General features: G+C 41.4%; 1 protein-coding gene across 1 annotated transcript; it reads right to left on the reverse strand.

Moving 5' to 3' along the window:
* Nucleotides 1-468: 468 nt before the first annotated feature.
* On the reverse strand, nt 469-3,679 carry LOC141619010 (uncharacterized). The gene is made up of 7 exons (XM_074436053.1): nt 3,639-3,679; nt 3,242-3,530; nt 2,886-3,124; nt 2,580-2,728; nt 2,192-2,304; nt 1,672-2,140; nt 469-620 (listed from the first exon to the last, which is right to left on the reverse strand). Exons 1-7 carry the CDS (start codon nt 3,677-3,679, stop codon nt 469-471), a joined length of 1,452 nt encoding a protein of 483 aa, XP_074292154.1.
* Nucleotides 3,680-14,972: the final 11,293 nt, after the last annotated feature.

Consider the following 14,972-nt stretch of genomic DNA (forward strand, 5'->3'; position numbering starts at 1 on the left):
AGAAATCTTGTGATCGTCCCAAATTGCACATTCGCAAAGACGGGTCTAAGTCAAAATCCATTTTTACTCTTGACAAAGCTTAAATGAAGGTATTGTGTGAGTGGTTACGAAAGTTGAAGTTTCCTGATAGATATGCATCGGATTTTAAACGATGTGTTGATATGAAGAAGCTAAAGTTGCAAGGCTTGAAAAGCCATGATTGTCATGTCTTCATGGAGTGATTATTATTACCCGTTGCTTTGAAACATCTCCTCACGACTACTGTGTGAAATGCAATTGTTGAGATTAGTCAATTTTTTTGAGATTTATGTTCCTCCTCAATAATATGCGTTTATGACATGATACGTCTTGAAGAGCAAATATCAGAAATATTAAGTAAACTTGAGATGATCTTTCCTCCTTCATTTTTTAATTCCATGGAGCAACTAAGCCAAAATCCATTTGGCGACTGTTTCGTTCGTCGCCAATTTAAGCGACAGACATAAGTCGCCCGAATTTTATTTGGCGACTAATGCCTGTGACTGGGTTTGGGCGACCAATTTCAGTCGCCAATTTTGTTTTGGCAACTGTTTTCAGTAACCAATTGAAGTCACCCGAAACAGGAATTCTTGTAGTGTTAACTGTAAAACATTATAGTATAGGTCTTTAACGGAAAAAATTTCGAAAATTTAAATACTTCTCTTTAGGTTAACTCGTTAGGAAAGAAGTTTAGCTAGGTTAAATCCTTGCCTATGTATATAAGGCATATCGTTGTATCATCTTGGAATTCATTTATTCAATACATAAATCAATTATTCTCAAATTCATATTATCAAAGTTTTCACTAACATACCAATAATTCTTATCTTGGTCATATATATGAGATTGACAAATGATAATTCATTGCGTGTATCTCACTCGTTAATGGAACATGCAAGTACAACGTAGAAATGAAATTTTGCATTATGCTCAAATTTCTGTCTTCGTAATCGTATAGTGAACCATTAAAATTTTCACCCATGCATAAAACATAACCATATTACTCTCTCAACACATTCATTTTCACCTCATTTCTCTAATATATGAGAGGATTATTTTAATGAAATGGGGTGAAAATGAGTGTGTGGAGGAAGTATTAAACTTAACTATATATTGTAAGTCCATTAATGGAACCATGACTTTTCTTTTAAAGATTATATATGCTATTATGTCCTCTAATTGTGAATAACTAACCTATACATAAAATCTAATCTTAACATTTAATCTCTTTAAAATCCGCCACTGCTTACTACACTGAACTCTTTAAGTACTGAGTTTGGGTAAAGGAAGTGAGCTTTTTTTTTGTGAAATGTGAGTAATATATATATATATATATATATATATATATATATATATATATATATATATATATATATATATATATATATATATATCATAACGATAAAGAATTACAAGATAGGCAGTCCTTTAATTACATAAGATTTTTCTGACTTAGCCAGGCTAGGTCATTGACATTCATATTCAACTTCTCTCGACCTCTAATTCTGCTTTTCACACCATCAACAATCTCCATTGCTAGCTTACCCGGATGCATCAGAACATTATCAATTTTGCACCTGTTCCTTTAATACCAGATAGAATAGAGTGCTCCCAGGAATAATGCTATCTGAGCTCCTCTCTAGATAGTAGTACCTCCCCTGCTTGACCACCAAACCAGGTCAGTCACCAGAGGAAGCTGGCAACCAGTACTCTGCTGCATAGCTAATATCACCCTCCTACTATACTGGCAGGCAAAAAATAAATGTGATATGCATTCCTCTGACTGACCACACAGTAGGCATCTATCATCTACTGCCATCTCATAGTTAGCAAGCTTATCAACTGTATTGAGGGCCTCATGAGCCACTAACCATCCCATAAACTGGTGTTTTGGAACTGCCCAGTTATTCCATATCACCTTGCTCCAGTATACTGGTGGCCTAGCATCTCTGAGCCACTCATAACATCCAGCAGGTGTATATCCAGATGGCTGTACCACCCAAACCCCATCCACAAACCCATGGGCAATTTCCTGCTTGACTTTACATATCCTTCTCCAAACCCAGCTGGAATTTGCAGAGGGACTATACTTCATCCAATCCCTACCTTTGAGATGATTCCACTGTACCCATTGTACCCAAATAGAATCCCTTTTCTCAACAATCTAATTTACCACACGACCAACCATTGCCTTGTTCCACGTCCCCTGATCCTTGATCCCTAGACCTCCCTCTTCCTTTGGTTTGCATATCTTGTCCGAAGTCACTAGGGGAACCCTCTTGTATTCTGCACCATTTTCCCATAGAAAGTTCATGCAGATGGCTTCTATACTCTTAGTGATACCTTTATTTATGATGAACATAGATGCCCAGTAGGAATACAAGGTATTAAGGACGGATTTGACCAAGACAAGTCTCCCAGCATATGAAAATTTCCTTGCTCCATAATTATGAATCATCCCACATATTTTCTCAATGAGACATACACAATCTACTTTTTTAAGTCTTGTAGTTTGTATGGGCATTCCCAATACTTAAAAGGGAGAACTCCTTTAGTAAAACCTGACACCCTCAATATGTCATGCTTAATCTGATCTGGCACCCCTCTAAAGTATGCATTAGACTTAGCTGCACTAATTCTCAAGCCAGATGCTTTAGCGAAGGTAGAGAAAGATTGTAAGAGAAGCATCATGGACTTAGTGTCTCCTTTACTGAACAAAAGCACATCATCAGCAAACATAAGGCAAGCTAACCTTTGCTGTTTACACATAGGGTGGTAATTGAACTCATATTTAGCAGCAGCATACTTCAAGGTTCTTGTTAAATACTCCATTCAAAGTGTAAAGAGAAGAGGTGACAATGGATCACCTTGTCTGAGCCCTCTCCTGCCAGTAAAATAGCCAAACATTTCTCCCATTAAGAGATAAAGAGAAAGAGGCAGTAGTAATACACTGCATTACCAGACTTTGGAACTCAGGTGGGAACTTAAGCATTCTTAAAAGCTGCTCAACAAATTGCCATTCCAAAGTATCATTTGCTTTCTCTAAATCAATCTTGAGCAGGCATCTAGCTGAGGCATTGGGTCTTTCATGAAGTCTTATGAGGTCCTGACAGATCAAGATATTCTACTGAATACTCCTGTTCTGAATGAAGGCACCTTGATTCTGATCTACAATGTTGGGCAACACTGCAGTAAGTCTAGCACATATGAGCTTGGATATAACCTTGTACACAACATTGCAGCAAGCAATAGGCCGAAACTGGGTGACATTCTGAGGTCTATCACATTTAGGTATAAGAGTGAGGGTTGTGGCATTAATTTGGGTTAGCAGTCTCCTCTGCAAAAAAAAGTCCTGGAGTGCCCCAATCACATCTCCCCCTATCTCCCCCCACGCATCCTTGAAGAACTTACTGGTATAACCATCAGGTCCAGGGGATTTGATATCTGGTATACTGAAGAAAGCATCTCTTACCTCCTTCCCACTGACAGGCCTCAGGACTGCAGCTAGGTGCCTGAGCAATTATACTCCTGTGAACCTTGCCAATGATGTGATTGGTACCAAGTAGTTCTTTATAGTATTCTGGAAAGGCACTTTGAATTTGGTCCGGTTTATCACAAACTCTGCCATGTGTGTCTTCCACCCTGAAGACCTTGTTCCCATGTTTTCTCTGCTTAAGTAAGCCATGAAAAAAAAAAGCACTATTTGAGTCCCCGTCCTGTATCCACTTATGCTTGGCTTTCTAAGAAAGAAAACTGTCCCTTGCTCCAGTAAGGTCTTTCAACTATGCAGCTGCATCAAACTCATCAGCTCTCAACTGCATATCAGAGGGGTCCCCTCCTAACTGAACTTGTATTTCTTCCATCTGTTTCTGCTTGACATCAGCAGCATTCTCAATATCACTGAATTTCTCCCTATTCAACTGTCTAAGGGCAGGCTTCAGCAGGTTCAACTTTTTCACTAGTATGAACATAGAAGTCCCAACCACATTAACCTGCCAGTTACTTTTCATAATGGGAATAAAATCTTTAGATCCACCCCACATGTTAAAGTACTTGAAGCAACGCTTGCCCTGCATCTGTTTAGTGCTGCTCACTATGCAAGGAGTATGGTCATACATCCCCTCAGGAAGAAAGTGAGCATATAAGTCAGGTAGATGATCACACCAGTCTTTGTTTACCAGCACTCTATCCAACCTACTATAAATCCTCTCCTCACCCTTTTGTTTGTTGTTCCAAGTGTATAGAGCACCAGTTGCAGCAATGTCCAAAACTCCACAAAAGGAAACCTCTACCACATGTGTCAACTAACCACAGACCGAATGCATACAGGTATTTAAGAAGATCAAGTTCATATTTTTGCACATTTATGTGACATGCCTCATAAGGAGTACTACTCACATTCCTAAATAAACCGGTCATAGATGTCACCAGTTATAAGCTCTAAACCTCAGAAATATGATGTAGTTTGCCAGTTTTCTAAGTCAAGTCTCAAGTTCAGCAAATAATTTAACGAAAACTCGTAGATGTGCAAATACGATTCTACTAATAACATGTCAATTAGCAAGGCTTAGGCAAAAACAGGTGCAGAATGCAATATCATCCTTGAAATACTGCCGTTCCGACTCGACCTATATGCTAAAATAAACGTGCATTTTATGGAAATTTTTGAAATTTTTCAATTTTTTTGAATTTCGTATATATATAAAATGAAATGAACAATGCAAAACAGAATGTAAACGTGAATGCAAGCAAATGATATGCGACGCAAAACCCTTCCCCAAACCAAATCACACAATGTCCCCATTGTGCAAAATCATGTAATGAAGAAAAGAGAAATGGGAATTTGCGGGAAAATGAAATAAATAAGACATGAAGTGAAAATCGGGAACTTACAAGACTTTAAGCGCAGCAAAAGGGAAACCTCCCCAAACCAGCGTGAGCTAGGATGTTTCAGTAGCCAGCAGTGCTACTAATAAGGTACCTGAAAGACAAATAAAACCCACGCATAAAATCGAGAAGACAATTTGAAGCGGTAAATATGTGCACAATTGAGAAAATTAGAAGAAATAAATAATTTGACGGAAAGAAAATTGGAGTAGAAAACTCCCTTATGTCCGCATATCGACCAAACACAGCAGGGGAGAGGTCGTGAATAGGTACAGCAGCGTCCTTGGTCGATCGACTAAGGACGGCAGTCGATCGACCAATGTGTCGAGAACAGTAGCTCTGGAAAGTGCAACTCGATCGATCGACCAATGTAGGCAATCGATCGACGTAAAATCTTTGTACTCCTTATTTCTTCGTATTTGCTCAATAACTTGAGCTAATGAGGTCTAAAAACCTGCAAGTGCACAATAATACGCGCCTAAAATTGCGCAAAACCCAAAATAAAGTCTCAAACGTATAAAATCCTAAGCAAGCAAAATAAAATGCGAAGTTTTCGCGCACACAAAAGCAATAAAAAGCGTCTAACAAAAGCAAATAAAATGAAGTTTATAAAGAGCTCGATCAACTAATAGATGATCAAGAATGACCATGGTATGGCCCACTTAGTCGGCTTCACGGCTACTAGAGGTAGCCTCAATGGTGCTTATTTGAGCTTTTTGCACCCTTCTTAGCTTCCACGTCCGTATGGCTCAACGGATCAACACTATCATCATCTCCCCAGTCAAGGATCTCTTCGGGCTTATCAGAATCTAAATCAGACTCTCTGGCTTTGACCGGCTCGTCATCAACTACCTCATCAATTCCATAGCTCAGGCAACCAAGACCTCCTCTTTGAATGATCGGCTTTTTCTGATTGGAGCAACTTGCAAAGACTTCCTTCCCAAACCAGCTCCTGCAACATCTAAAACAACAGATTCTTCCTCCTTTTTCTCCCGGGCGGGATATTTGGTTAACACAGTAGTAGTAATAGAGAGAGGCAATTTAGGAAGCACAAAGTACGATTTCTTTTCGAGACCGTATTACAAGTCACAGCCACATGGGGTCCTTTTTCTTAGCAGAGTTGGGCAAAGACAATAGAATGCTTTCCCACTTTGAAAGTCAAGGTTCCTAGACCGACATCTATGATCGCACCAAAGAAGTGTGCGAAATGGCCAACCCAAAATAATGGGTATATGAGCATCCTCAGGCATGTCAAGTACAACAAAGTCGACGGGGAAGAAGAACTTCCCTATTTGGACAGGGATGTCCTCTAAAACTCCTATTGGTGGACCTTGCAGATCGGTCACCATCCGAATCGTCATATCTCATCACTGCGAACCTAGTCAATTTGAGCTTCCTAGCTAGACTCAAAGGCATGACGCTTATACTAGCTCCTAAGTCACATAATGCCTTCTCAATAGAGAAGGTACCTATATTGCAAGGAATAGAAAATCTACCCGGGTCCTCTAGCTTATGGGGTGCAGTGTGAGACAAGTAAGAGCATGACTCTTTGGTTAATGCGACAGTGTGAACATGTTCAAGCGACTTTTTCTTAGACAGGAGTTGTTTCATGAATTTAGTGTAGGCAGGCACTTGATTGACCAACTCAAGGAAGGGTACTTGTACATTCAAGTTACGAATAACTTTTTCAAACTTACTGAAAGATACCTGTTCCTTTGTTGGCACTAGTCTCTCCGGATATGGGGCTGTAAGAAGTACCTTAGCCCTCTCCTCTAAGTTGCGCATTCCGGCATCCGTGGACTTAGGATGGAAGTCCACTGCTTTCTCCTTGTTAAAGCTCGAATCCTCCTCAGACCGTCTTAAATGTGAGCCATTAACCGTCATCGGATCGAACCGAATTGGGACGGACCCATCAGCACTCAGTCCGGCCCTAACACTTTCGGAGTTGTCGTGCCCCGAAACAAATGGTCCCTTAAGTTATCGGGCATCGAAGGACGAACAATCTCGCTATCAAGATGATCTTGGTCGATCGACCACTATCCTCGTCGATCGACCAAGGTGTACGATTCGAGCTGCTCAGAACCCGCGTATCGACGATCGGCCCGGGTGTATCGATCGATCGATCGATATACCTGGTAGACGCCTTTTTTTGAATTATTCGTTACAGCTTTCGTTTGACTCGGATCCGCCTCATTCTTTTCAACAGCGTCCTCGACCATGGCAGGCCCCTCCAGGGTGGACCCACTCCTCAATGTGATGGCGTTTAGTGTCTCCTTTTGGTCGGTTTGAGTCGGTAAGTGTCCCGGAGCTCGAGTGGTACTCTTACTAGCCAATTGAGCAATTTGGCTCTCTAGTAGCTTCATCCCGGCCTCTCTTGCTTGGGACTCCTTCATCAACAAGTTCTTAAACTCAGCAAAATCAGAACTATGGGAATGTTGTTGCTGCTGCGGCATATAAGGAGGTTTTTGATATTGTTGTTGCTTTTGATGAGGGGGCACATAAGGTTGCTGCTGCGGAGGTGGAGTTGGATTTAGGACATTCTGGCTACTCTACCTCAGGTTGGGATGAACATTAGGCTCATAGTAGGTGTTTGTCTGCCTATAATGTTGAAAGGCAGCACAAGACTCAAAGGGACTAGGACAATTCTTCGAAACGTGTCCCTCAGCTCCGCACCTTTCACAGACGAAAGGACCGTCTGACACAGCATTTACTTGGTAAATACCCCCCTTTGAAGCTCCTCCTAGTTCATACTTGTCAAATCTTTCAGTGAGAGCTTCAAGTGCAGCTACAGAAGGAGATTCAACACTCCTCCTTTGATTCCCTCTGGAATTCTCATTCTCAGCCTTGTGGGTGGCTAGATCATCAATGATCTTCCACCCCTTGGTTTCTCCCAAATTCTCAGCAAATCGACCACCGGCCGCAGATCCAAAATAGCCCCTACGATCGTCATACAGCCCATTATAGAACTGATTGCACAAGCTCCATTTTTCGAACCCATGGTGCGGTATGGTTCGCACCAACTTCTTAAAACGGACCCATGCTTCGTGGAAGTTCTCGTCTGGCCCTTGTTTAAAGCTCGTGATTTGAGCTCTAATTGCATTGGTCTTTGAGGCAGAAAAGTATTTCTTGTAGAATGCCAAAGCCAATGAATTCCAATCGGTGATCCCATGAACGGCTCGGTCCAGATCTCTATACCACTCCTGCAAAGCATCACGAAGGGAGAAGATAAACATGGTCTCCTTGATCCGATCTTGGGTCACGCCGGGCTGGTGGGGGTATGGAACAGCGATGAGTCGATAAACGTCTCCATATGCTTAGCCGCATCTTCATTTGCAGCTCCCGAATCGGTTTCTCTCAACCATATTAATGTATGAAGGCTTTGGTTCGAACTTCCTGGCATCTCCTGGTAATTCGAACCCCTTATATAAATTTGCAGCTGTCGGCTCAGAATGACTAGCTATACTCGCTTCCTCAGCCATGACTGGAATTTCTGGAGAAGTAATCGTCTTTACCAAGAGGTGGAAACGGGTGAAGAATGTGGGTCTTCCTCGAACGGCTCGTTCTCGTGATAGCTTGATGAGTACTCGGCTCTTCCTCTCGTCGGTAATACCCTTTGTGATCGTCTCAACTCGCGCAAAGATTTCTCGATCTCAGGATTGAATGGTACTAGTTCACCACCCTATGACCTGCGCATAAGAAGAAACTACAAAAAGAATATAAGAAAAGTTTAAGGAACAGAAGTCCCTTAAACTAAGAAAGACTAAAAATAAAACAACTAAAAATTAGAACTATTGCCTCCCCGGCAACGGCGCCAAAATTTGATACCCGTCGTTGTGAGTACCAAAAATAAGATTTATAATTTCCTATTAAGACTAACCTAGGCTAGTGGTAACAGGGTCGAACCACAAGGAGGCAGACGTAATTTCTAGCTGTCTAATTATAGTCTAAGGTAACGATTGTGGGGGTTGAGTTGAATTGGTCTATAGCTAAGAATAAATTAAGACAGTAAACTAAAAAGACGGATTAAACAGATAAAGAAGGGGCACTAGGATGGTCGGTTTATTACAGCTTCGGCGGCGCAAAGATACTAAGTCGATCGAATCAAACACGGTGAGGCGGGAAAACAAGAGGTCCTCTAGGTCCACTCTTAATGAGATAGCATCTTTCGATCTCACTATAAGTCCCTAATATCACTAATACGACTCGTCCGAAAAGTGACTAACGGTCTAAACTATACCTATCTTTCGATCTCAGCACCGTTTAGTCATTTCAATTGGTGGTCTAACAACTGTCCCTATCTTTCGATCTAATGGGTCAGTCATAAATTAAGCATCTAACTGGTCGCATGCATTCGATTCGTTAAATACAACATTAAAATCAATTAAAACGAAAGGTAACCTCCACGTGGTGGTCGATCGACCAGGTATGGCGGTCGATCGATCGACACGCGAATTCACCCAATTTAATACTACGCCTACGCCATAATTCGCCTACATCCTAGCACAATTGATTTAGCTACTCATGGCTATGGCTAAAATAACAAGAATATTGACGGTAAAGACTACTGAATTCATGCTAAAAGTAGTAAAGCAAACAATTAACATAAACGATAATTGGCTTGGGTTCTAACTAACAATTCTATAACTAACAACGCAATAAAGATGAACTGAAAGTAGAATGGAAGGAATACCGAAAATTGCAGAAGAATAGTAATGGAATGATTAGAAGTATGAATGAAAATCCGATGCAACCAATATTCCAAACCCTAACTATGATATTCTAAACTTGAATGTAAAACTTAGATAAAAACTCGATAAACAACTGATGTTTCTAGGTTACGTTATATAGCAACTAACGTAACCTTATTTCCTAAACCTAACATAACTTTGGGCTTCAAGATTCACGGTCTTTTAATTCTCGTCTGGAATACCAATTTGGTCGATCGACTGCTAGGACTGGTCGATCGACTGAATAGAAATGAACAGTAGCTTCTGGAACCCGATTGTTGGTCGATCGACTGATGGCAGTGGTCGATCGACTGCTTGAGCTGCTACTTGACTTCTATAAACTCGTGGACTTGTCTTTTTGGCCTTGAATTGCGCACCAAGCTCGTTCCTCGGGTGAAAGCTTCACGTCATATGCAATGCAGGATACTCGGGGACGGATTTAGCTCGATTTATTTGGATTCTTCACATTTCGCAATAATGTACAAAAATACTAAGTAGACGGAAATAGGGAGAAATGTAGCATAAACTACATGAATGAGCTCTGAAATGCGTGTAAAATGGGATGTAAAACATCATATAAAAGACACGCATCAAACTTCCCCAAACCGAACCCTTGCTTGTCCCCAAGCAAGAACTAGACTCGATCTAATGACCTAATGGAACGAGTTCAATCTCAGAGCGAAATGCAACATGTAAAGCCTAAACCAATTTAATGCACTAACCAACAATCAATTAGCAAATGAATCATGCAAACGAGTTATGGAGCCGTTAAAACTACTGAACCGTCAACTGTAGAGACTTATCAAATTTGGACTCTCACGGGTCGCTCAAATCACTCATAAGCACAGGTGAGTATATGTAAGATAGAAAGAAGAAAATGTAATGACGCTCACCTAACTACGACCTATAAGAACATGCCTGCAGTCTAATATGAAAGCAATCTCTACAACCGTACATACGCATTCCAACCAACAAGAGACCATGACACATGCCGAGGTATATATATGTGGATACGTGAGGTATGGGTAAGAAGAGGCAAAACATTTATGGAAAAGTGGAGGTACAGGTGATCAAGCTAGTACCGAAACGGAACCATATGGCAACATCCAACTTCTTGCTCAAAAACAAATGGAACGGTGCTATAGCAAGCACAAATCTCACAATCTCCAGAGATAAAAACAATCAACTAACTCCCCATAAAATATGAATAATACATGGGAGCAAAAATAGCCAAAAGATAAAGGCTTGAATTATGCGAATTTGATTTCTTTCTCTTTTTCTCGAACATCAGTCGATCGACCAAAAGGGGCAGTTGATCGACTGCTTAAACAGTACAGAACTCTTTTTTTTTCAGTCTTTTTCGAATCAATTTTTTCATCTTTTTTTTCTCAACTTCTTTCTTTCCTCCCTTTCATCTTCCCAATATTATCTCAAACATGAGCATATGCCACCAAAAATGAGTAACAACCCCAAGAACACAGACTACTAGCTTGACAAGGGCAGGCTAAATGTAGGATGTAGTAAATAGGACAAAAAGGATATTTTTGGCAGTGTGGAGTTCATGGGCAAAAATGAGAAAAGGAAACCTCTACCACATGTGTCAACTAACCACAGACCGAATGCATACAGGTATTTAAGAAGATCAAGTTCATATTTATGCACATTTATGTGACATGCCTCATAAGGAGTACTACTCACATTCCTAAATAAACCGGTCATAGATGTCACCAGTTATAAGCTCTAAACCTCAGAAATATGATGTAGTTTGCCAGTTTTCTAAGTCAAGTCTCAAGTTCAGCAAATAATTTAACGAAAACTCGTAGATATGCAAATACGATTCTACTAACAACATGTCAATTAGCAAGGCTTAGGCAAAAATAGGTGCAGAATGCAATATCATCCTTGAAATACTACCGTTCCGACTCGATCTATATGCTAAAATAAACGTGCATTTTATGGAAATTTTTGAAATTTTTCAATTTTTTTTGAATTTCGTATATATATAAAATGAAATGAACAATGCAAAACAGAATGTAAACGTGAATGCAAGCAAATGATATGCGACGCAAAACCCTTCCCCAAACCAAATCACACAATGTCCCCATTGTGCAAAATCATGTAATGAAGAAAAGAGAAATGGGAATTTGCGGGAAAATGAAATAAATAAGACATGAAGTGAAAATCGGGAACTTACAAGACTTTAAGCGCAGCAAAAGGGAAACCTCCCCAAACCAGCGTGAGCTAGGAGGTTTCAAAGAGTGAGCATGATGCTACTAATAAGGTACCTGAAAGACAAATAAAACCCACGCATAAAATCGAGAAGACAATTTGAAGCGGTAAATATGTGCACAATTGAGAAAATTAGAAGAAATAAATAATTTGACGGAAAGAAAATTGGAGTAGAAAACTCTCTTAAGTCCGCATATCGACCAAACACAGCAGGGGAGAGGTCGTGAATAGGTACAGCAGCGTCCTTGGTCGATCGACTAAGGACGGCAGTCGATCGACCAATGTGTCAGGAACAGTAGCTCTTGGAAAGTGCAACTCAGTCGATCGACCAATGTAGGCAGTCGATCGACTGAAAATACTCCTGTACTCCTTATTTCTTCGTATTTGCTCAATAACTTGAGCTAATGAGGTCTAAAAACCTGCAAGTGCACAATAATACGCGCCTAAAATTGCGCAAAACCCAAAATAAAGTCTCAAACGTATAAAATCCTAAGCAAGCAAAATAAAATGCGAAGTTTTCGCGCACACAAAAGCAATAAAAAGCGTCTAACAAAAGCAAATAAACTGAAGTTTATAAAGAGCTCGATCAACTAATAGTTGATCAAGAATGACCATGGTATGGCCCACTTCGTCGGCTTCTGGCTACTAGAGGTAGCCTCAATGGTGCTTATTTGAGCAGCTGCACCCTTCTTAGCTTCCACGTCTGTATGGCTCAACGGAACAACACTATCATCATCTCCCCAGTCAAGGATCTCTTCGGGCTTATCAGAATCCAAATCAGACTCTCTGGCTTTGACGGCTCGTCATCAACTACCTCATCAATTCCATAGCTCAGGCAACCAAGACCTCCTCTTTGAATGATCGGCTTCTTTACAGTAGGAGCAACTTGCAGCACTTCCTTCCCTAAACCAGCACCTACAACATCTAAAACAACAGATTCTTCCTCCTTTTTGCTCCCAGTCTGGGGCGGAGGGGTTAACACAGAAGTAGTAATAGAGACAGGCAATTCAGGAAGCACAAAGTATGATTTCTTTTCAGAGACCGTATTACAAGTCACAGGCCATATGGGGTCCTTTTTCTTAACAGGTTGGGCAAAGACAATAGAATGCTTTCCCACTTTGAAAGTCAAGGTTCCTAGACCGACATCTATGACTGCACCAGCAGTGTGCAGAAATGGCCTACCCAAAATAATGGGTATATGAGCATCCTCAGGCATGTCAAGTACAACAAAGTTGACGGGGAAGAAGAACTTCCCTATTTGGACAGGGATGTCCTCTAAGACTCCTATTGGCTAGACCGCAGACGGTCAACCATCCGAATCGTCATATCGTCATCTGCGAACCTAGTCAATTTGAGCTTCCTAGCTAGACTCAAAGGCATGACGCTTATACTAGCTCCTAAGTCACATAATGCCTTCTCAATAGAGAAGGTACCTATATTGCAAGGAACAGAAAAGCTACCCGGGTTCTCTAGCTTATGGGGTGCAATGTGAGACAAGTAATAGCATGACTCTTTGGTTAATGCGACAGTGTGAACATCTTCAAGCAACTTTTTCTTAGACAGGAGTTGTTTCATGAATTTAGTGTAGGCAGGCACTTGATTGACCAACTCAGGGAAGGGTACTTGTACATTCAAGCTACGAATAACTTTTTCAAACTTACTGAAAGATACTTGTTCCTTTGTTGGCACTAGTCTCTCCGGATATGGGGCTGTAAGAAGTACCTTAGCCCTCTCCTCTAAGTTGCGCATTCCGGCATCCGTGGACTTAGGCTGGAAGTCCACTGCTTTCTCCTTGTTAAAGCTCGAATCTTCCTCAGACCGTCTCAAATATGAGCCATTAACCGTCATCGGATCGAACTTCGGAATTGGGACGGACCCATCAGCACTCGGGTCTGGCCCTAACACTTTCGGAGTTGTCGTGCCCCGAAACAAATGGTCCCTTAAGTTATCGGGCATCGGTGGATGAACAATCTCGCTATCAGCAGTGATCTTGGTCGATCGACCACTATCCTCAGTCGATCGACCAAGGTGTACAGTTCCAGAAGCTGCTGTAACCGTGTATCGATCGATCGACAAAGGGTGTATCAGTCGATCGACTGATATACCTGGTAGACGCCTTTTTTTTTTAATTATTCGTTACAGCTTTCGTTTGACTCGGATCCGCCTCATTCTTTTCAACAGCGTCCTCGACCATGGCAGGCCCCTCCAGGGTGGACCCACTCCTCAATGTGATGGCGTTTAGGGTCTCCTTTTGGTCGGTTTGAGTCGGTAAGTGTCCCGGAGCTCGAGTGGTACTCTTACTAGCCAATTGAGCAATTTGGCTCTCTAGTAGCTTCATCCCGGCCTCTCTTGCGTTGGACTCCTTCATCAACAAGTTCTTAAACTCAGCAAAATCAGAACTATGGGATTGTTGTTGCTGCTGCGGCATATAAGGAGGTTTTTGATATTGTTGTTGCTTTTGATGAGGGGGCACATAGGGTTGCTGCTGCGGAGGTGGAGTTGGATTTAGGACATTCTGGCTACTCCACCTCAGGTTGGGATGAACATTAGGCTCATAGTAGGTGTTTGTCTGCCTATAATGTTGAAAGGCAGCACAAGACTCAAAGGGACTAGGACAATTCTTCGAAACGTGTCCCTCAGCTCCGCACCTTTCATAGACGAAAGGACCGTCTGACACAGCATTTACTTGATAAATACCCCCCTTTGAAGCTCCTCCTAGTTCATACTTGTCAAATCTTGCAGTGAGAGCTTCAAGTGCAGCTACAGAAGGAGATTCAACACTCCTCCTTTGATTCCCTCTGGAATTCCCATACTCAGCCTTGTGGGTGGCTAGATCATCAATGATCTTCCACCCCTTGGTTTCTCCCAAATTCTCAGCAAATCGACCACCGGGCGCAAAAGATCCAAAATAGCCCCTCGATCGTCATACAGCCCATTATAGAACTGATTGCACAAGCTCCATTTTTCAAACCCATGGTGCGGTATGGTTCGCACCAACTTCTTAAAACGGACCCATGCTTCGTGGAAGTTCTCGTCTGGGCCTTGTTTAAAGCTCGTGATTTGAGCTCTAATTACATTGGTCTTTGAGGCAGAAAAGTATTTCTTGTAGAA

Source organism: Silene latifolia, chromosome X, assembly GCF_048544455.1.
Source record: "Silene latifolia isolate original U9 population chromosome X, ASM4854445v1, whole genome shotgun sequence".
Lineage (NCBI taxonomy): Eukaryota > Viridiplantae > Streptophyta > Magnoliopsida > Caryophyllales > Caryophyllaceae > Silene > Silene latifolia.